This window comes from Stegostoma tigrinum, chromosome 12 (genome assembly GCF_030684315.1).
Source record: "Stegostoma tigrinum isolate sSteTig4 chromosome 12, sSteTig4.hap1, whole genome shotgun sequence".
NCBI classification, from domain to species: Eukaryota; Metazoa; Chordata; class Chondrichthyes; order Orectolobiformes; family Stegostomatidae; genus Stegostoma; species Stegostoma tigrinum.
The window spans coordinates 79,111,900-79,134,995 of record NC_081365.1 but is presented as its reverse complement, the minus strand read 5'-3'; the positions used below and the strand labels follow the sequence as shown (position 1 = coordinate 79,134,995).

At 44.9% G+C, this 23,096-nt stretch overlaps 1 protein-coding gene across 2 annotated transcripts in view; it reads left to right on the top strand.

Annotated features, from left to right (window-relative positions):
• The window catches only part of LOC125457171 (phosphorylase b kinase regulatory subunit alpha, liver isoform-like), a 109,674-nt gene that overhangs the window by 8,393 nt on the left and 78,185 nt on the right, over positions 1–23,096 (top strand). For both annotated transcript variants that reach the window (XM_059650494.1, XM_048541025.2), the window contains exons 4-10: positions 2,662–2,830; positions 3,873–3,955; positions 12,673–12,753; positions 15,727–15,825; positions 15,976–16,122; positions 22,373–22,426; positions 22,889–23,011. In XM_059650494.1, coding sequence (XP_059506477.1) covers positions 2,662–2,830; positions 3,873–3,955; positions 12,673–12,753; positions 15,727–15,825; positions 15,976–16,122; positions 22,373–22,426; positions 22,889–23,011 — 756 coding nt within the window. The remainder of the gene's footprint in view (positions 1–2,661; positions 2,831–3,872; positions 3,956–12,672; positions 12,754–15,726; positions 15,826–15,975; positions 16,123–22,372; positions 22,427–22,888; positions 23,012–23,096) is intronic.

Below are 23,096 nucleotides of genomic sequence, written 5' to 3'. Positions count from 1 at the left end.
AATTAATCCTTTACCTTAAATACAGTACTTATGGAACATTGTGTTTAACTAACTAGAGGTTGTAACAGAGTGTTGATGAGGATAAAGTGGTTGGTATGGTGTTACGTGGACTTCCTAAGCACATTTGATCAATTGTGTCACAAGTGCTTTCAAAGTGGGAGCCTATAGGATAAATGGCAATGTGGATATGAGGATGTATAGAGCCCATATGCTTTACTGAACACTTTGAAACCTGTCTTGCCATCTTCAATATTTAATGCCCACAGACCCCTCTGCTCCTGAACACTGCTTAGAATGGTACTGTTTCATTTTATATTGCATGTCCCTTTTTCTTCCTTTCAAAATATATCACTTCATACTTCTTGGCATTAAATTGCATCAGTTACTTGTCTACCTGTTTCCGTAAAGTGTTTCTGACCTGTCACTCCTCAGAGTTCACAATTTTTCTGAATGTTGTGCACACTTTGTCAAAGTTTCTGAAATTTTGAGACTTGCATCCTACCTGCTGAAGTCTGGCTCAGTAATAACATATCTCAAGAAAAGCAGTGGGCCTTGTAAAACCCTACCATAAAATTTTCCACAGTCCAAAAGCAACCACTCATCACATCACTCTGGGTTTCCTGTTGCTCAGCTGTCTTTGTAACCGTGTTCCTTTCTTTACCTGCTCCACCTGTCTCTATATTTCATCACTTTGAGAGCTCTGGATCTGTTTGTCCTGCCCTTCCCCCTCACCTGCACCACCAAAACTATTCTCAGCCCAGCTCTGCATTCTGTCACTGTCTCGCTGAAGCCTGCAATAGCCCTCGATACTATCAACGGCACTGCCAACCTTTGTGTCATCAGCAAACATGCTAACCCACCCCTCAACCTCCTCATCCAAGTCATTTATAAAAACTACAAAGAGCAGAGGCCCAAGAACAGAGCCCTGCGGGACACCACTCAGCACTGATCTCCAGGCAGAATATTTACCATTTACAGCCACTCTCTGCCTCCTGTCAGCCAACCAATTCTGAATCCAGACAGCCAAATCACCCTGTCTCCTATACTTCCTGACTTTATGAATGAGCCTGCCGTGGGGAACCTTATCAAATGCCTTGCTGAAGTCCATGACGTCATGATGGCTGTTCCCTAAATGGCCCCCTGTTGAACCTTGATCCACTTGGCCCACTTCATCTTCAGAAAACAGATCCAGCCATGTCCCCTGCCCCATTGGACCGGAAACATTTTTAGAGAATTTTCCTGATGCACTTCAGAAACTCTTGCCTGCTTCTTATTGCTGTAAGGCACCCCACAATCCCTACAACCTCTAGTTAGTTAAACACAGTGTTCCATAAGTACTGTATTTAAGGTAAAGGATTAATTCATAAATACAGTGACAGTAAACAGGAATTAAACCAATGTCCGATAGCAAAGAAGGCCAATTTGTGCAAATTTGGGTAGTGATGTTGTCCATTACCACAGTAGCTTTTTTTAACCTCTTGGTAATTGTGTCATGAATTTGCTGCTTGGTATCACTTCCATTTGTTTGATGAGAAAGTGGTTTAAAAGGCACATGGGATTCTGGACTTTACAATTTAGGGATGAGGCAAAACCTTTAGAGATGATTCATTTGAGCTGGTTGCAATGAGGAGAGACATGTTAAGATTCAAAATGTGGGACTACTTTCCATCAGGAAGAAAGGCTTGGGGAGGTTTGATCGCCGTGTTAAACCTGTCAACAGAATAGCAGGGGAAAAACTGTTATCACTGGTTAATCTGAAATGTACTGTCTGAGTGTGAGGAGGCAGGTTCAGTTGAACCTTTCAAAAATGAATTCCAAGAATATCTGAAACAAATAAGATGTGAAGGTCTGTGAGAATAGGATGGAGCGTGGAGCTAACTGTGCAGGTCATGCAGTGAGAAAGAACAGACTTGATGGCTGAATGGCCTCTTGTGCAATAACTCTACAGTGATCCTAATACCATAAGATGTATGTGCAAATGTAGGTTATTCAGCCCACCTCTTTCTCCTTTATCTTCTGGTCGGGGAATCTGGTACAGTCACAAAACAGGAGGCCATTCAGCTGGTTGAGTCTGCTCTGATATTCATTGTTATCATGGCTAAGTGTAGTTTAAAAAAATAAATGAATCACTGGGATCCTCATGGGGTTTATTGGGATTCTTCCAATGGACTGTTGGCATGTCTTGGTGCTGATGGGAACTAGGAAAGGGAAAATAAAAGGAGGCAGCTTGATTTATCATGGAACACATTTCAAGTGCAGAGGGAAACAGCGAAAGCACTTGCCTATCATGAGGAACTAAACCCCCGTACTTGAATTCTTCGTCATCCAGCTGGGTAATATCTTAACGGTATTCTAGCAAATGTCTCAATTCACACAAAGCACACCGGTATTTTGTACCATAACTCCACAAGACAGAAGGGAGTGTAGACTGTGCTTGAGGGGGTTTAAATAAAATCATGGGCCAGGAACCGTCTAAATTTATCCTGCAAAGCACGTTTGAATGTTTTACCATGTTAGCGGGTGCTATGTCAATGCAGCCTGTTGTTGCATCTCCAACCCTGAGTTTGGGATAGGAATTCAAAAATAGTGTGACCTGTCAGAGAGCAGTTTCTGCATTTGACATTTCAGGCATTGATTCCTTTGTTATTTGTTTCAATCCAGGTGGAAAAAGTGGAAAAGTTTAAGCGAACGCAGAGCACAAAGGACTCCCTCCATGCCAAGTACAACACCTCCACTTGTGGTACAGTAGTCGCTGATGATGAATGGGGCCATCTCCAGGTGGATGCTACGTCCCTCTATCTCTTATTTTTGGCCCAAATGACAGCCTCAGGTAAGGACCTTTCCATGTTGCGAAAGATTAATTTTGACGGGGAGAGAAGTTGCAAGGCCTAATGCTCTTCTCTTGCTTTGTTTGTTCTGGTGCTTTGTAGCTGAATGGTGTTACTGTCAATGGGATGTGTCAGGAATTTGTATGCATGACGTTCAGTGAAGTGTACCTGCTCATTGGACACACACAACTCCCTTGTGGGGTTATTGCGGTGAGCGGCTGAGGGAACTGGCTTTGCGGGGAGGGGGCCAGGGTTGATCACAGAGATCTGGGATCGGCTGGACTTTACAAGAATGAAAGGAGTTCCCACCGAGATCCATAAGACACTAGAGACCAAGTCGATGTGGAGAGGATGTTATCTTTAGAACAGAAAGTCCATTGTTTTAGGATAGGGCCGGCAGATTGAAAACGGAGATGAGGAGAAATTACTTCTCTCAAGGGGTAGCGAGTGTGTGGAATTCCTGGCCCCAGAGTACAGCAGATGCTGCAACATTGGGTAAACCTGAAGAGGAGACAGGTTTTCAATCAGTGAGAGGTTGTAGAGAGCGGCCAGGAAAGTGGAGTTGAGGCTGAGATGAGAGTAGTCATGATTGTATCAAATGGTGGAGCAGGATCGCGGGGCTGAGTGGCTTACTCCTGGTGCTCGTTCTTACGGATAACCTCCCCTGTATCATTGACATCCCACAAATGAATGTACACCCTTTGTATTTATAAACTAACAGCTTCTGGTCTGAGGAGGGTGCTGCTTATATCATCTCTGGCTGCCTTAGCTATCACTTTAAATTGGTGTCCTCTGTGTTTAAGGACTCTGCTTATTGTTATGTGACTATAATCTCTTCTACCAAATTGTTGATGAGGATTAGTTCCTGAAACTCTAACCTAACTGTTTTGGACAGGAGTCACATTCAAGGGCCCTTCTTTGCCAAAAGAAAGTAGTGTTCTCTGTATCAGTGGGTTACATGTGCAACTGTGTGTTGCTCTGGAAGTCTGTGAACCGTGTGATGTGAATTTGGCACTAATTCAGCTTTTGTTCACTTTTCCGTAGGGTTACGCATCATTTTCACCCTCGATGAAGTGTCATTCATACAGAACCTTGTATTTTATATTGAGGCTGCCTACAAAGTAGCTGTGAGTACTTGTAGACAGTGAGATCAGAAACGCAAGAGAATTTGACCTGTTGTCCCTTTATGTGGGCTGTGTTTTGGGATGCAACATCTCTGACAACGGCTCCGTTGTCGGATACTTGTGCAGCGTGACACTATTCGACACAGGCATGCTGCTGAGCCGACCTGGGAATCTGAGATGTGTTATGGTGCAGGAGCTGGCAGTTTGACCCAGTGTGTCTGACCTAGCTCATTAAATGAGCAATGGCATTGATAGGGCAGAGAATTGTCTGAAACACCTCTGGGCTTGGGGACAATGCAACCCAACAATGGCTGCTGGCTGTGATTGCTGTTCGGTCTGTTGGTGGGAATGTCGGTAGGCTTATGGGACTGTAATTGTATTCAAAGTTACCTCTTTGCCAGTTTCCCCCTCTTATGCCCTGTTATGATCCTGGCTGATGGTAAATGGGGATGAGTTAGACCCCAGCGTGAAACGCTGCTTGATAGAGGGTGAGTTTTGTTTTTGCTTTGTTCACCATGATGGCCAATCACTGAACATTATTCCCAAGAGGCTGTCAATGTATTCTTAACATCAAAAAAAGCCAACGGTTATACACAGAAAAAGAAATATTTATATACACTACACCCAGATGACTTGAAACAGTCTTGCTTCAAATATTAGCCATAAGGGTTAAACCCTTTTAAACAAAATGCCACCTATAGAGATAGATGAGCTCTGATGAAGGGTCTAGGCCTAAAACGTCAGCTTTTGTGCTCCTGAGATGCTGCTTGGCCTGCTGTGTTCATCCAGCTTCACATTTTGTTACCTATACAGATAGTCAAACTTCAGGGAAGAGTCATTCTGTCTCCAGTTTTAAAGTTCCATGTTCACTTGGCCTGACGGAACTTACTTTCTCGGGCTTTCTCTTACTGATGTCTAAACAATTTCAGAGCAAATACATGGTTTTCCATACGCTCAGCTTCCAGCAGTTTCTGTTTCTGGCTGCTTTCCTCTTAAGCCACTCAGAACTTCTTCCCAGCCCTGATTGCTTGGGGATTGCTAAGACTAACAGCAGCTTTTTGTTCTGACTGAACATGCACATACTGTCTGACCCTTTGCATGGTTCTATCTGTCTGTGATACTACACTCCTGCTGCTAGGCAACAGACAATTCCACCCATCCCACCCCTTCCATCTACTCTTGCTCCTATTGCTCTGCACTATTCACCTCAAGAGTTTTGGTGTGTTCGCCTCATTGAGGTGCATGTAAACAAGACCTCAGACAACCTGGCCACCATGAGGCGGCACCGTGGCTCAGAGGTTAGCACTGCTGCCTCACAGCGCCAGGGACCAAAGTTTGATTCCACCCTCGGACGACTGTCTGTGTGGGGTTTGTGCATCTTCCACCATTGCCCCACCCCTCCCCCACCATCCCACCTGGGATTCCTCCGGGTGCTTCAGTTTCCTCCTGCAGCCCAGCAGTGTGCAGGTGAGGTGGATTGGCCACACTAAATTGCCCGTAGTGTGTAGGAACATGCAGGCTGGGTGGGTTAGCCATGGGGTATGTAGGGTTGCAAGGACAAGGTGGGTCTGGATGGAATGTTCTTGGGGAGACTCAATCAGTGTGGACTCGATGGGCTGAATGGCCTGGTTCCACACTGTAGGGATTCTATGATTCTCAGAACTGAAAAATGAAATCCAAACTATATCCATACCTTCTTCACACATACGATTTAAAAATACAAATCAGACTTGAAGTAAGAAGATTCATTCTACTCCAGAGCCCAGATTTCCGGATCATGATCATTGTTACTTCGGTGTTAAATACCCCCGGTAAAAATGGTGCTTCGACAGAGCCCAGTCATATAATTTTTCTGGCAGTGTTTGATTTCAGTTCATCCTGCACAAACTACAAATCCCTACTTGTTTTGTTTCCCATATGTATACGCCTCCATCAAGTGATCATCCACTTCTCACTTAATTGGCCATCTAAATAGAAAAGCTTCCACCTTTGAGAAGCAGGAGTACAAAGTGATATAGAACATAGAACATAGAAAAGTGCAGCACAGTACAGGCCCTTCAGCCCACGATGTTGTGCCGTGGAATAATCCTAATCCAAGAATAAAATAACCTAACCTACATTCCCCTCAATTCACTGCTGTCCATGTGCATATCCAGCAGTTGCTTAAATGTCACTAATGACTCTGCTTCCACGACTACCACTGGTAAACTATTCCATGCGCTCACAACTCTCTGGGTGAAGAACCTCCCTCTGACGTCTCCTCTATACCTTCCTCCTAACACCTTAAAACTATGACCCCTCATGGCAGTCAATCCTGCCCTGGGGAAAAGTCTCTGGCTATCGAATAAAGGAATTAAATTTGCTAAGTTCCAATTTCCTTCCGCAGTTTCCTTCCGTACTTTCATTTCCTGATTTACCATTGGTTCTGTGATGTTTCTACCATCCTCTACCATGAAGACCAATATGTAAAGTTTTAAAAAGAAAAACATTGTTGTGGCTGTGTTTTGTAGTCAGTACAGATTGTCTGGAATTTGTGACTAGTATTACACTAAGGATCCTACCCTGAATCTTGCCCAACTCTTCTCGCACCCACGTTTCCCTTCAGCAATGTCATCCAAGGACAGTATTGTATTTCATGTGTCAACTTGGATTTCATCAGTACACCTCATCACTGCCTCCCCGCTTCCCTCTGAAGTTTTAGTGTTGCTTTGCAGACGTAGTGGACAGTGAGGAAGGTGACCTCGGAGTACAATGGGACCTTGATAAGATGGGCCAATGGGCTGAGGAGTGGTGGATGGAGGTTAACTTAGATAAATGTGGAGTACTGCGTTTTGGAAAGGCAAATCAGGGCAGGACTTAATGGTAAGGACCTGGGGAGTGTTGTTGAACAAAGAGACCTTGGAGTGCAGGTTTATTGTTCCTTGAAAGTGGAGGCCCAAATAGACAGGATAGTGAAGAAGGCGTTTGATATGCTTGCCTTTATTGGTCAGTGTATTGAGTACAGGAGTTGGAAGGTCATGTTGTAGCTGTACAGGACATTGGTCGGGCCACTTTTGGAATATTGCATTCAATTCTGGTCTCCCTGCTGTAGGAAGGATGTTATGAAACTGGGAAGTTCAGAAAAGATTTACGAGGATGCTGCTAGAGTTGGTGGGTTTGAGCTAGAGGGAGAGGCTGAATAGGCTGGGGCTATTTTCCCTGGAGTGTCGAAGGTTGAGGGATGACCATATAGAGGTTTATAAGATCATGAGGGGCATGGATAGGGTAAAGAGACAAGGTCTTTTCCCTGGGGTGGGGGAGTCCACACCTAGAGGGTATAGATTTCAGGTGGGAGGAGAAAGATTGAAAAGGGACCTAAGGGGCAACTTTTTTCACACAGAGGGTGTTGCATGTATGGAATGAGCTGCCAGAGGAAGTTCCGGAAGCTGGTACAATTACAGCATTTAAAAGGCATCTGGATGTGTACATGAATAAGAAGGGTTTAGAGGGACTTGAGCCAAATGGTCACCAAAAGGACTACATTTATCAAGGAGATGATGGAAACTGCAGATGCTGGAGAATCCAAGATAACAAAGTGTGAAGCTGGATAAACACAGGAGGACAAACAGCATCTTAGGAGCATAAAAGCTGACGTTTCGGGCCTGGACCCTTCATCACATGAACAAAGAGACCTTAGAGTGCAGGTTCATTGTTCCTTGAAAGTGGAGTCCCAAGTAGACAGGATAGTGAAGAATGAGGGGTCTAGGCCCGAAACATCAGCTTTTGTGCTCCTAAGATGCTGCTTGGCCTACTGTGTTCATCCAGCATCACAGATTTATCATGGAGATCTGTTCGGCCTGGATGAGTTGAACCAAAGGGTTTCCATGCTGCATGTCTCTATGACTCTATGCTGATCACTGAGTCTTTTGCTACCAGAGGCTTGTGGAAGAGAGACTTTGAACCTTTGTGAGGAGGAGCCTCGTAAGATCCTTGAAAATTCAGGGTGCAGAAGGTTATTGGGAATTATATTGGCCATTCCGACGGAACTCGGAGCAGGCGGATCAGCCATGATCTTCCAGAATGCTAGGGCAGTCTCAAGGGGCTGAGCAGCCTACTCCTACACAAGTTTATATGATCACTGGCAAGCAGTAAGCAGTTCAGTCTACACCCTTTCTTTCACCCGGAGACATTCGGGGAGATGAGCAGGGAGATTAACACATTCAGATCCGTACATAGTGATAACAGGGGCAGGACATTGCGAGGCGAAGGGTTTGCAGCTGCTGGGGCTGGGCAGGAGCTTCATTCTGTGGGAAGGAGAGCCAGCGAGATGCCTACTATACTGTAACAAAGCTTTCCCCTGACTAGCACTCACGTTGTGGTTACTAAGACTTGCCAACATAGTGTCTGGCCCATGTTGGCAGAGAGTGGTGTATGAGCCATCTCAAAAACGCCATTGTCTTTACACAGGAATGAATGGCCCTTCAGTCCCTCTGACCAGTTCCAACATTCAACGCATAACTTGGCAAACCCAGCTCGTAAGGAAAGCAGTTCAATACTCATCACTTAGCATGAACACACATTCTGGTGGACATCATTTCTGAGACAAGAAATCTTGGGGGAGAATATACACCATAGGGAGAATATTTTAAATACAATAAGTACATTTAAAATAGCTGTACAGTTAAGCCAATCATGTGGTAGTGTCCTTACCACTAAAATAGGAGGCCCTGGTTCAAGAGCCAGCTACTGTATAGCTCTGTAATAACATCTTGGAAGAGATCAACTAAAATGATCTGAATGGCAGTCTTAAATCTGTATACTTGCTCACAAGAGGCATAGGCCATCGAAAAGCCACATGAGCCCATGAGAGAGCTGTTCAAATGGTACCACTCCCCAGGGAAGAAAATCAGTGGTCCTCGCCTAGTCTGGCCTATATATGATTTCAGACCCAGCTATACTCCCCACTTTCCTGGATGAGAGCAGCTCCAACAGCTCTCAAGAAGCTTGACACGATCCAGGACAAAGCAGGCCGCTTGATTGGAACCACATCCACAAGCATCCACTCCCTCCACCACCGACGCTCAGTCGCAGCGGTTTGTACTGTCTGCAAGATGTACTGCAGAAACTCACCAAAGATCCTCAAACAGCACCTTACAAACCCTTAACCACTTCCATTTAGAACAACAAGGGCAGCAGATATATGGGAACACCATCCGCCTGCAAGTTCCCCTCCAAGTCACTCCCCATCCTGAATTGGAAATATATGCCGTTCCTTCACGGTCGCTGGGTTAAAGTCCTGGAATTTCCACCCCAAGGGCATTGTGGGACTGCTACAATTCAAGGGAGCTCACCACCAACTTCTTAAGGGCAACTAGGGACGGCAAAAAATGCTGGTCCAGCCAGCTTCACTCAACTTAAAAATGGTGAAACAGGCCATTCAGTTCACAACCAAAATGAATGCTCAACAATAATCTCCACATCCCACTCAGTCATAGAGCTGTACAGCATGGCCATGCTGAACAGATATCCTACATTATTCCTGGGGGAAAAAGCGTTGTTTCTTTTACCCTATCCATGCCCCTCATGATTTTATAAACCTCCGTAAGGTCACCCTTCAGCGTCTGATGCTCCAGGAAAAATAGTCCAAGTCTATTCAGCCTCTCTCTACAGTTTAAACCCTCCAAGCCTGGCAACATCCTAGCACTGTTGCCTCACAGCACCAGGGAGCCAGGTTAGATTCCATCCTTGGGTGGGTGACTGTGTAGAGTTTGCACGTTCTCCCTGTGTCTGCGTGGGTTGATTCTTGGTGCTCCAGTTTCCTTCCACAAAACGAAGATGTGCAGGTTAGAGTGGATTGGCCATTGCTAAATTGGCTGTAGTGTCCAGGGTTGTGTAGGTGAGGTAGATTAGCCATGGGTTATGCAGTGTCACAGGGATAGGGTAGTGGAGTAGGTACAGGTGGAATGCTGTTCAAAGGAATGCATGTGTGAATACTCAAGAGAATGTCAGTATATTAAAGGCAGATGTTTTGGGTATCCTAAATTGCATTAAGGTAGACAAGTCCCCAGGGCCAGATGGAATCTATCCCAGGTTGCTACAAGCGGCAAGGGAAGAAACAACAGGTGCATTACCAGATATCTTCACATCCTCCTTGACCACAGGTGAGTTTCCAGCGGACTGGGGATTAGTCAATGTTGTTCCCTGGTTTAAGGAAGGAAGCAGGGATAAAGGAGGAAATTACAGGCTGGTGTGTCTGACATCTGTAATGGGGAAGCTCTTGGAGAAGATACTGAGGGACAGAATATGTACACATTTGAAATAAAATGAACTAATTAACGACAGCATGGTTTTGTACAGTGAAAGTCATGTCACACCAACCGAATCAAATTTTTTGAAGAGGTAACACAGATGATTGATAAGGGAAGAGCTGTGGATGTAGTTTATATGGACTTTAGTATGGCATTTGTTAAAGTCCCACGTGGCAGAATGGTACAAAATCTATAATCACATGGGATTTGGGGTGGGCTGGCTAGATGGATACAAAACACAAGAGGGTAGCAGTGGCGGAGTGTTTTTCAGAGTGGAGACCAGTAACTGGTGGTGTTCCACAGGGATCAATCTTGGGTCCTGTAATGTTCGTAGATATGTAAATGATCTGGAGGAAAATGTGGGTGGTCTGATTAGTAACTTTGCAGATGACACAAAGGTTGGTGGAGTTGCTGATAGTGCAGACGATTGTGAAAGGATACAACAGGATATAGATAGATTGGTGACTTGGGCACAGAAATGGCAGATGGAATTTAATCTAGACAAATGCAAGATGATGCATTTGGGAGGATCAAATTTCGGTGCGAATTGTACTGTAAGTGGCAGCACCCTTAGGAACATTAACATACAGACAGATCTGAGCGTGCAGGTCCACAGTTCCCTAAAAGTGGCAACACAGGTGACCAAAGGATTTATGAAGACATATGGCATGCTGCCTTCATCAGCTGGAACATGGAGTACAAGAGTTGGCAAAACATGTTGCAGCTTCATAAAACCTTTGTTAGGCCGCATTTTGAGTACTTTGTGCAGTTTTGATTGCCACATTACCGGAAGGACGTGGAAGCCTTGGAGAAAGTGCAGGGAAGGTTCACCAAGATGTTTCCCGATCTCAAGGACATTGGCTGTGAGGAAAGGGTAAAAAGACAGGATTTTTTTCACTGGAACGACAGCGGCTGCGAGGAGACCAGATAGAGGTCTACAGAATTATGAGAGGGATAGATAGGGTATAGTCAGAGGCTTTTTCCCAGGGTGGAAGTTTCAATTACGTGGGTGGGGGGTGGGGCACAGAGTCAAGGTGAGAGGACAAAATGTTTAAAGGAGATGTGTGAGGGAAGTTTTTCACCCAGAGTGTGGTAGGAGCCTGGAAAGCACTGCCAGAGGAGGTGGTGGAAGCCGGCACATTGGTGACATTTAAGAGGCATCTGGATGGTTACATGAATTGGGAGGGAATAGAGGGATATGGACCAAGTAAGGGCAGAAAAAATGTGTTTTAGTTTAGTCAGTGCATGATGATCAGCACAAACTTGGAGGGCCGAAGGACTTGTTCTTGTGTTACACTTCTCTTTTGTTCTTTTGGCCTCGATGGGTCAAATGGCCAGTTTCCACACTGTAGGGATCCTATGATCAAGAACGTTCCAAAGATTCATGACAAAATAAACTTCTCATCTCTATCATAAATCACAGAATTATTACAATGTGGAAGGAACCCATTTGCCCCATACAGCTGTACTATTCCCCTGAGCCAATTTCCTGCTTTTTCCCCATATCTCTGCACACTGTTGATGTCAATGAATCCTTGTTTCTTTTGCACGTCACTTTAAATCTATGCTGTCTCAGTTTTGTTCTTTTTACAAGTGGGAACAGCTTCTGGCCCTGCTCATGATTTTGAAAACCTCTATCAGATCTCTTCTCAGCCTGCTTCTCTCCCAGGAGAGCAGCCCCAGCTGCTTCAATTGATCCTCATTACTAATGTTTCTCATCCCCGGAATCATTCTTATAAATCACTCTCTCCAATGCATTCACATCTTTCTGATAATGGGGCATCCAGAGCTGTAAACAGTTTTCCAGCTGGGGTCTAACAAGTTCAACATCATCTTCCTGCTCATACCCCTCTATTCCCCGACTGGTAAAGCCAAGGACACTGTAAGCTTTATTTACTGCTGTTTCCACCAGGCCTGTCACCTTCAATGATCTGTGCATATAGACACCCAGGTCCCTCTGCTCCCGTAACCCCTTTAATTCTAAATGGGTGACACTTCTTTTTTAAATGTGACCCTGAGTAAGGGTGACCCCCTAGTTTTACACTCCTCAAGAGAGCACACCAACATTAGAGAGACAGAGTGCCACCTCTTCAAGGTTAGGAAATGGGCACAATGTCAGTTGGGTGTGTGGACGTAGGGTCGGGGTGAGCATGGAGTTGTGGGGGAGTGCAAGTGCGGGGTTGGCGGAGCATGGATGCAGGGTCAGGTGGGCGTGTGGGGTTGGTGGGAGAATGTGGGGTGAGATCAGTTGGGGGGGGAGTATATGCGTTGGGTTGGGGGGAGTGTGTGGCTTTGGGCGGAGCATGGGCATGGGCGCGGGTTCAGCTGGAGTGTGGGCTGGGGTCGGGGGGGCGCATGGGCATGGGGTCGGGGGGGTGTCAGTGCGAATCAGGCTGTGAGTTACTGTTTGTGGTCTCTCCTTTTTGACTTCAGGACTATGGCATGTGGGAACGTGGTGACAAAACGAACCAGGGAATAGCAGAGCTGAATGCAAGTTCTGTGGGCATGGCAAAGGTAATTAACAAGTGCAACAATATTAACAATTAATAATGATTCCTTTTCAAAAAAAGAACATATTTAACTTGAAATGGTGTGCTACGTCTCATTGCCATGATATAAGACATGATGTGACTGCCTGTGGGAGAGGAAGTGATCTTGCATTATTCACATCAACCGGGAAATCTAAAGCAACTTAAAATGGCTTTGTGTTGAACTGGCATGAGCATTTGCAATTATCTCAGAATGAGAGTAACTGGCTTCATATTCGGACATTCACAACAACCTGTTCAGCTCGCTGTCCTTTGGCAGCTATATTTGTTTCTGTTGCGAAATGAATGATCACTTGACGATGCGTGCGCCCCATTTCGATGTATTTATAGATCCTCCCGTCCCTTTGCCAAACATGCAGGCCATGTTAGCGTGCCTGTTGTCACATGTCAGCACGTGTCATTGCATGTAATGCAGCACCAGCTTTGTCTGGCCGGAAGATTTCCTGAACCTTGCCAGCTGCTGAGAACGTAGACACGATCTGATTTCTGATGTAGCTGAGGAAGGATGTGACACCATCGTGAAGCCTCCTATTTATAGTGGTCTCACATCCCCAAACCTCGTGTTGCTTCTCATTTGTGGAACACCAGCTGTTCGGTCGAGCTCCTCACAAAGCCTCTCTCTTTGAAGAAAGTGCCATGTGTTGTTGTGGTGGGCATTTGCTGCTACAAGGCTGGGGTGAGCCATGGCTAACCTTTGTCGATAATTTTTCTGAGACAGAGGAGGGGGAATGCAGGACTGAGGCCACAGCCATATCACGTGCAAGAACAGTCTTGAAGGGTCGTGTACGCGCACTGTATTCCTCTTCATGTTTCTGTTAATAGGAAAGGAACAGGCCAGTAAAACCAGGACTTTAGCTCCTGATCCAGCTCAGTGCTCAGGATGGTATGAATAGAATTACAAACAGATGTGTGTACTGAAGTGCAGGCGTACAGTGAAAAATTTACAATGTTGCCCCTCATGACACCATTGCAAAGTATCTAGGTGCAAATCTTAGACACAAAGTAAATAAATAAATTTTAAAAAGTTAGGTTACTTTACAATGATTTCTAGTATGAGAAAATAAGGCCTGTAGTTAAAAGGATAAACATTACAGTCGGATAAACATTACATTGCAATAGGTCAGTGCGGGGGCGGGGGCGTGGGTTTCCACATGTGGTTTGACTGGCTTTGCAAGCAGCTGACCACCCACACCAGTCCTCAGTCTAATAACTTTAAAAACTTGGGGGGAAAAAGATGAGAGAGAGGAAGATAAAGAATAAAGAAAAAGCAGGTGGGTGGATGAGACCTGGTCCGAGGAGCCCAGACGCTGCCTCCTCTGCTGCTGCCGCTATCTTGAACCGCCCCCACCTGCCTGACTCTTCCTCGGGCTGCCAGCGGCAGGGGGCCTGGTTAGTTAATCCCTAAACAGTAGGCCCCCATTGTAAGGTCACCTCAGTCTGTGTAGAACGCTGCACTGGGAAACTCTCGGACCTACCAATGATGTCACGCTTTATACACTGGGGATTTACCAAGTGGAAGTGGTCATTCATTGGAGCTAAACCATTTGTACAAAGCAGAGTGTGGGCCAGATTTACATTAGTGAACCAGGTGGATTTTTACAACAATTGATGATCATTGCCACGATCACCATCCCTGAGACTAGCTTTCAATTCCAGTTTTAATCACTGAGATCTGAATTCTACCAGAAGTTTTGGTGGATTTGAACTGACATCCTGGGAGAATGAATTGAGCCTTCATTCCAGTGACATTACCACCAAACCACTGTCTTCCTGAGGCTGTAATGATAGCCCTTTCAAGCTGATGTACAGGCTTCAGCCAGACTGCTGTTGGACCTGGGAAAACTCCTCCTCATTACCCTTGGCTGGGCTAATAGTGTTTCTGGGACTTCCTAGTTCAGGGTGCACTACTATCTTGAGTAGTTGCCAGGACACACAGATGGTGCAGTACAAAAGTCTGACTGGTTTAAGCTGCTGTTCATTTGCAAAGCACGCGCATTGCTGCATTGTACCCACTGGGCGGATGAATTGAGAATAAGATGGAACAGGGTGAAGAAATGATGGTGACATGAGGAGAAAACTCATTGTGATGGAGTGAGCATACTACCTGTGAGTGTGGCCACGGCAGGTTCAGGATCTGGATGTGCAGCAGGATTACAGAGAGAAAGTTGGGGGAAGCAACACAGTGAGATATTTGGAGAGCCAGTATAGACCGAATCAGAATCCATGGCCAACCCACCCAGCCTGCACGTCCCTGGACACTGAGCAATTTATTGTGTCCTATCTATCCTATCCTGCATGTCTTTGGACTCTGAGAGGAAAGTGCAACATCCAGGAGAAACCCACACCGACACGGGGAGAATGTGCAAACAGCATGCAGACAGTTGCCCGGGGCAGGAATCGAACCCAGGTCCCTGGTGCCGTGAGGCAGCAGTGCTAACCACTGAGTCACCGTGCTGCCCTTGAGTGTGATGGGTTGAATGGCCACCTTCTATACTTCAGACTATGGCTGCCGTGCCTCTTTCCTTCAGGAACAGTTCGTCTCTTTATCTGCCTTCTAGATCTGAAAACTTCTGATTCCCGTAAACAAACTCCTCCTTGTCATCGTTTGTTCATATCCAAAGCTGAGAGATTTCTTTTTCTGTGTCTGTGTTCTGTTATGCTTTAAACTGTAAGAAGCAGTCGCTATTGTTTCTGGTACACTGTACCTTTTCCAATGTTTTCCTGTTTGTATTAATGGTAATGAACCCTGCCATTAACTCACAGCTGGGCAGAGAGCTAAGAAATGCCACAGTAGTGCTCTATCTGTGCAGTGCTGAAAAGAGCCTATGCACTGTGAGGCCGGGGTTTCCTGTTTCGCTAACTGTTGTTTAATGAGCAATGCTTTGGGTGCAGGCTGTTTGTACTTTAGTTGTAAACAGATTATTCCCAACTGCTGCAGGCAGCTCTAGAGGCAATTGATGAACTGGATTTGTTTGGTGCCCGTGGAGGTCCCAAGTCGGTGATTCATGTTCTTCCTGATGAAGTCCAGCTTTGCCAGGTGAGAGAGAGTGAGAGAGACTGAAAGAATGTGAGAGAGATTATTGAGACTGAATGATTTGATCGCAGCACTGCTGTTTTATTGATCGACCCAGACTCCAAGCGAGTGGTTCTTATTTAATTGTTTGGCATTGTTCTCTTTCTGTTTCAGTCCATTCTTCTTTCTATGTTACCTAGAGCGTCAACATCTAAAGAGATTGATGCAGGACTTCTCTCCATTATTTCCTACCCAGCTTTTGCTGTGGATGATATTGATCTTGTAAATATCACAAAGAATGAAATAATTACAAAATTACAGGTAGGCTTTTTAAAAAATAAACTATGTGTGCTGTCCAGTGCAATGAGACAACTTTACTACAGAAGAATGATATGGGCGTTCTCTTAGAAACATATAAAATCCTGATGGGACTGGACAGGCTAGATGCGGGAAGAATGTTCCCGATGTTGGGGGAAGTTCAGAACAAAGCGTACCAGTCTAAGAATAAGGGGTAAGCCATTCAGGACTGAGATGAGGAGGAATTTCGTCACCTAGAGAGTTGTGAATCTGTGGAATTCTCTCCCACAGGAAGCTGCTGGGGCGAGTTCTTTAGAAATATTCAAGAGGGAGCTGGACGTAGCCTTTGCAGCTAAAGGGATTGAGGGGTATGGAGACAAAGTGGGAGTGGGGTACTGAGATTGCACGATCAACCACGCAATGATTGGAATGGTGGGGCAGGTTTGAAGGGATGAATGGCGTTCCCCTGCACCTGTTTTCTATGTTTACCTAATACTGACTACTTGAGGAGTCTATCTGCAGCTTAGTCAGCATATAATAGGTGGTGTAGATGAGGGACTTTCTACGGATGTCGTCTCTGTGGACATTTAACAAGGTTGCATATATAAGGCAGTTAATGAAAACCACATCAAATTGCAGTCAGAGAGTTGCCTTGGGATGGGGAATTAGTAAGAACATAGGCGCTGACATGGACATTATTTGATCCCAGTGATGAGAATATTGGACGAGCCCGATTACTTATTGTTATTACTTATTTGATGGACCAGAATTATTTAGAGAACAAAATCTGTTTAAGAACCAGGGCTAGGGACATAAGCAGCTAGACTTCAGGATTAAATTGAAATCCAATAGACTTCGCCCAGTCGATGGTATTTTTTGGGTTTTTTTTTTGCTGTGTCCTTCACTCCCAGTAGGCTTTTTGTCATGCTCATCCCAATGTTGATTTGATTTATTATTGCCATGTGTACCTAGGTACAGTGAAAAGTCTTGTTTTGCATACAGTGTAGGCAGATCGTACCATACAAAGTGCATTTGGGTAATAGAACAGAGTGAGAAACGCAAAGTTACGGCTGCAGAGAAGGCACGCACAGAACAATATCAACATTATGTTTGAAATTTGAGAGGTCCATTCAGAAGTCTAATAACAGCAGGGAAGAAGCTGTTGGCCAGTGTGTTTTAAGCTTTTGTATCTTTGTCCTGATGGAAAAGATTGGAAGAGATTGTAACCGTGGTGGAAGGAGTGTATTGTATGCCCCCAACATTATGACCTCCTGGTCCAAGTACTGGTATCACTGAGAATTTCACATGCTACGCACATGCTGGTCATACATAGATACTTCCTTGCCATCTGTTCTGGAGCTAGGCACCTCTTCTCCCAATGTAGATTCCTGGCCTTCCCTAGTTCTCTCTCTAGCGCTGTCTCTCGCGCTGTCTCTCTCTCTCTTGCGCGCGCTCGGTCTCTCTCTCTCTCTCGCGCTCGCTCGCTCTCTCTCTCTCTCTCTCTCGCGCTCTCGCCCTCTCTATAAGTAGACAGACTTGAGTTAATTAGTTCATCGCAGGAGGCTGGAAGGCAGCAGCTCTCTAGGTAAACTTTCTCCTTACTTCTAAGTTTTGAAAACCAAAACTCATCGTTTTTTCTTTTTGAAGGCATACCTGAAAACCAAAACCGAAGGTCTTTTTGAAAATGAACCCAAATGCTGACCTTCTGGGGGAAAAAGGAAATTCATTTGACCAAGACAGACCCAGGTGGATCCAAAAGTGAAATTCCTTTCTCCCCCCTCAAATGGCCTGAACTACAGGACTGTTCCGGTTCAGCCCAGACAAAGGATTTGAATGCGTCCAAACAAACCTTTATCTGCTACCTGAAAATGTCCTTTCATCTGAAAAGCTATCAGTCCCTAGGTGTTTCAGTAAGGTATTCCTGATCTGTATCTGCGTCTCTTTCTTCTAAAAGCTTATCAGCTGGGTCCAAACTTCAAGCATCTTTTGTAATCACACACAAGCATAACAAAATTGAGACCAAAACTCCATATTCTGAACGCTTATTGTAATCGACAGTGAAATTTATCGCCATATGTGCTTCAGTTAACAGCATGTGATTGCTGGTGTCCAGACAGCTCTTCAGCTTTTTGCTGTATTTATGAATAAGTTTGGGGACAGAACAGAGACGTCGTGTGTGCATGCCAGTAAATAATGGGGGATAAGGAGGAGAAAGCCACTGAAGGGGCGTTGGTGGGCCAACTGAGTGAGGAACACCAAGGTAAATGGAGCTCGGTTATCTCTTTGCAAGAAAGGTGCAATGTCTGTTTTAGTAGCGAGAAGCTGGGAGCAGAGGGTGAGAGTTAGGGATCCAAATACAGAAATCCCTGAAACTGGTGGTCAGCCGTGTGATTGGTTACATTTCACTCTGACTTCAATGGAGAATGGAGGAGGATGTGCCAGAAGTAGTAATCGGCAGACTTAAAGATGAGATGTTGACTTGGTGAAGCTACCAAACAGGACTACTTGTCAAACAGTATAAGCAGCAAGTGATAGACAGAGCTAAGTGATCCCACAACCAACAGATCAGATCCAAGCTCTGCAGTCCTGCCACATCCAGTAGTGAATGGTGGTGGACAATTAAACAACTCATTGGAGGAGAAGGTCCACGAATATCGCATCCTCAATGATGCAAGAGCCCAGCACATCAGTGCAAAAGATGAGGCTGAAGCATTTGCAGCAATCTTCAGCCAGAAGTGCCAAGTGGATGATCCATCTCAACCTCTCCCAGTGGTCCTCAGCATCACAGATACCAGTCTTCAGCCAAAACGATTCACTCCACGTGATATCAAGAAATGGTTGGAGGCACTGGATACTGCAAAGGCTGTGGGCTCTGACAACATTCTGGCAATAGCACTGAAGACTTGTGCTCCAGAACTTGCCGCTCCCCGTGCCAAGCTGCTCCAGTACAGTTACAACACTGGCATCTACCCGACAATGTGGAGAATTTCCCAAATATGTTTGGCATGCAAAAAGCAGGACAAATCCAACCCGGCCAATTACAGCCCCATCATCCCATTTCCAAGCATCAGTAAAGTGATGGAAGGTCTCATCAACAGTGCCATCAAGCAGCACCTTCTCAGCAATAACCTGCTCAGTGACGACTAGTTTGGGTTCCGCCAGGGCCACTCAGCTCCTGATCTCATTACAGCCTTGATTCAAACATGGACAAAACAGCTGAATTCCAGAGGTGAGGTGAGAGTGACAGCCCTCGATGTCATGTATGCATTGTGGATGTGAGTTTGCTCGCTGAGCTGGAAGGTTAGTTTTCAGACGTTTCATCACCATTCTAGGTAACATCATCAGTGAGCCTCCGACGAAGCGCTGGTGTTATGTCCCGCTTTCTATTTATCTGGTTAGGTTTCCTTGGGTTAGAAAGCGGGACATAACACCAGCGCTTCGTCGGAGGCTCACTGATGATGTTACCTAGAATGGTGACGAAACGTCTGAAAACTAACCTTCCAGCTCAGCAAGCAAACTCACATCCAGAACCTCAACCTGGGCTACAAATCTTCTCAAAATTCGCTATTATGTATGCATTTTACTGAGCATGGCATCAAGGAGCCTTGGCAAAACTGGAATCTATAGGTATCAGGGGGCAAATTCTCCGCTGGTTGGAGTCATACCTGGTACGTTGGAAGATAGTTGTGGTTGTTGGAGGTCCATCATCTCAGCTGCAGGACATCTCTGCAGGAGTTCCTGAGGGTACTGTCTTAGGCCCAACTATCTTCAGCTGCTTCATCAATGACCTTTCCTCCATCATAAGGTCAGAAGTGGGAATGTTCACCGATGATTGCACAATGCTGAGCACCATTCGTGACTCCTCAGATACTGAAGTAGTCCATGTTCCAATACAACAAGATCTGGATAGTATCCTGACAAGTGGCAAGTAACATTCACACCACACATTGACTATCTCCGACAAGATAATTTTTAGTTTTATTTGAAAAACATTTAGTTCAATCTGAGTTTTTGATCTGATCAAGGGTATTTATGAAGGTACAAGGAGGAGGTTGGTTGTGGGATACTGGAAAAATATACTAAACAGTTTGACAGCAAATAGGTAATGGTTAGTATTTAACCCTAGGTTTGGAAAGAAAAAGTTCCTTTAAAGCAAGAATCCCCAACCGAATATGGAAGAGACACATGGCCAACAACAGAAGCTAAATATGATATCAGATCAAAAGAGGAGGCTAATAAAGTTGCCAAAAAAAGCTGTGACCCTTGCAATTCGGGAAAATTTTAGAGTTCACCCAAGGGTGGCGGAGAAATTGAAAATATGGGCAAAATATCAAGAGACATGAAACTGATCGGAAATGCTTCTATAGTTACGAAGTAAGGGAACGTTGGTAAAGACAAGTGTGAGCCAATCACAGGCAGAGACAGGAGAGATTATAATGGGAAATGTAGACATGGCAGAGAACTTTAGTAAATACTTGGTGTTTGTCTTCACTGAGGAAGACGGAACATGTCTCCCTGAAATACTTAAGGTTCAAAGGTCTAGTGAGAGTGTGGAAATGAAAGAAATTTAGCAATAGCCAAACAATAATAGTGGAGAAAATAAAGGGACTGAAAATTGACGAGTCTCCAGGACGTTTTGACTTTCAGCCTGGTGTGTTTGTAGAGATGGTTACAGGGAGAGGGGGCTTATTGGTGATCATCTTTCAAACATCTGTACATTCTGCAATGGAGCCTGCAGACCGGGAGGTTGCAAATATAATCCTGCTGTTTCAGAAAGGAGGGAGAGAGAAACCAGGGAACTATTGACCTGATAGCCTGAGATAAGTGATAGATTATAGTATTTTTTTCCCTATTGTAAAGGATATGATTACTGGGTATTTACGAAATAGTTGTGTGATCAAACGGTATCTTCATGGAATTATGAATCCAAATCCTATTTAGCAAGCCTGATAGGGATTTTTTGAGGACATTATAGGCAATATCAAATAAGGGGCAGCCAGTGGATATAGTCTATTTTGGGTTTTCAGAAGGTTTTTGATAATGTCCAATACAGGAGATTAGGAAACAAAATTTAAGGCACATAGATTAGGGGTAATCAGAACTGAAGGGAGCCGGAAATTAATGTTTACTCATGCTGTTGACAAACAAGGAGCAAAGAGGGTTAGAGATGCAAAATAAGCGTTAATGATTGCGATGAATAATAGGTCCATCTGAGAGCAAACCCATCCCATCAAGACACTTGATGGGAGAAAAGTGGAGAACAGAGATCGTTTTCCGAGTTTGTGGAACTTGATATTCCACACTTGAGGCTGTAAAGTGCCTAAGTGGAAAATGAGGTCTTGATTTACAGAATTCCTATAGTGTGGAAACAGGCCGTTTTGGCCCAACAAGTTATCCTCCTGTAGCCCACCTAACTACACATCCTTGAACACTTTGGGCAATTTAGCATGGCCAATCCACCCTAACCTGCACATCTTTGGACTGTGGGAGGAAACTGGAGCACCCGGAGAAAACCCACGCAGACACGGAGAGAATGTGCAAACTCCACACAGACAGTCACCCGAGGGTGGAATTGAACCCTAATGCTGTGAGGGAGCAGTGCTAACCACTGAGCCACCTTGCCACCCTGTCTTGTTTCTCAAGCTTGCGTTGTGTTTCAATGGGACGTTGGAGCAGACCCAGTACAGGAATGTTAGTGTGAGAGCAATGCGAAATGGTAAAACAACTGGGAGGTCAGGGCCATTCCTATCGACAGGGGTGGGGGGGATGTTCCACAGAGTGGTCTCCCACACTGTCTCTCCAGTGTAAAGAAGACTATTGAGTATAGCAAATACAATGGGCTAGATCTAGAATGGTGGAGCAGACTCAAGGAGTTGAATGGCTCCTCTGCTTCCAGTGTTCCTAACCATCTCCCTTTAACAATTAATGATGTTTCCATCACCAAATCCTTCGCTGTCAACATCCTGGGGGGGGTTTACCATTGACCAGAAACTCAACTGGACTCACCACACAAACACTGGCCACGAGCAGGTCAGAGGTGAGGAATACTTCGGCGAGTAACTCCACTCCTGACTCTCCAAAACCTGACTGCCATCTACGAGGCACAAGCCAGGAGTGTGATGGAATTCTCCCCACTTGCCTGGATGAGTGCAGCTCCGACAACACTCAAGAAACTGCATTAGTGCGCAATAGGGACCCATTTCAGCATTGTGTTGTCCAGCTATTTGCACAAGAAAGTAAACTTGCTCTGTGACAACTTCTTTCTGTTATACAGGGGCGGTATGGATGCTGTCGGTTTCTGAGAGATGGTTATAAAACTCCAAGAGAGGTAGATATTGGTAAATTCTTCACCGGCCAATTGTTGAGTAAATGCACTATCAAACATCATGTGTGATTTAGCTACAGTCTTAATGAATGTCCAGAGTTATGTTGCTACCTATTTAACTGTGGCTGTGTGATGATTAGCATGAGTTTTGAGTGTGTACAGAAGCTATGCCCTCATTCTGTTACATGTTACGTGAAAACCCTTTGGTTTAAGCTGTTTTATACAGCTTTGCTCTGCAGCTGGGCCTTGCTAATGCCATCTGTATGCTGCTCGAGTTTTGACACTCTTTCATGAAAAATACAAAAATGATTCAAGCTCACTTTAAATTGTTTTGATATAAAAATGTATCCTTGTGAAACCTTCCCATTCTTTGTGTCTCTCTCCATTTTTCTCAATCCTTTGAAAATGATGGCATTAACAGATGAACAAGATTTTTTTAAATTAAAGCTTTGTATTTACCTTCAGGACCCTAACAGATTGCATTATGACTCTGCTGAACTGCAACTGTTTGAGAACATTGAATGTGAATGGCCAGTGTTCTGGACCTATCTCCTCATTGACGGGGTGTTTAAAGAAGACAAGGTGCAGGTAGGTTGTTGGTTTTATGAAAGGCAAAGTGCCCTGGTCGTTGAGTAATCATTTACCCCTCTACAAATCACAACTTTGCTTAGCA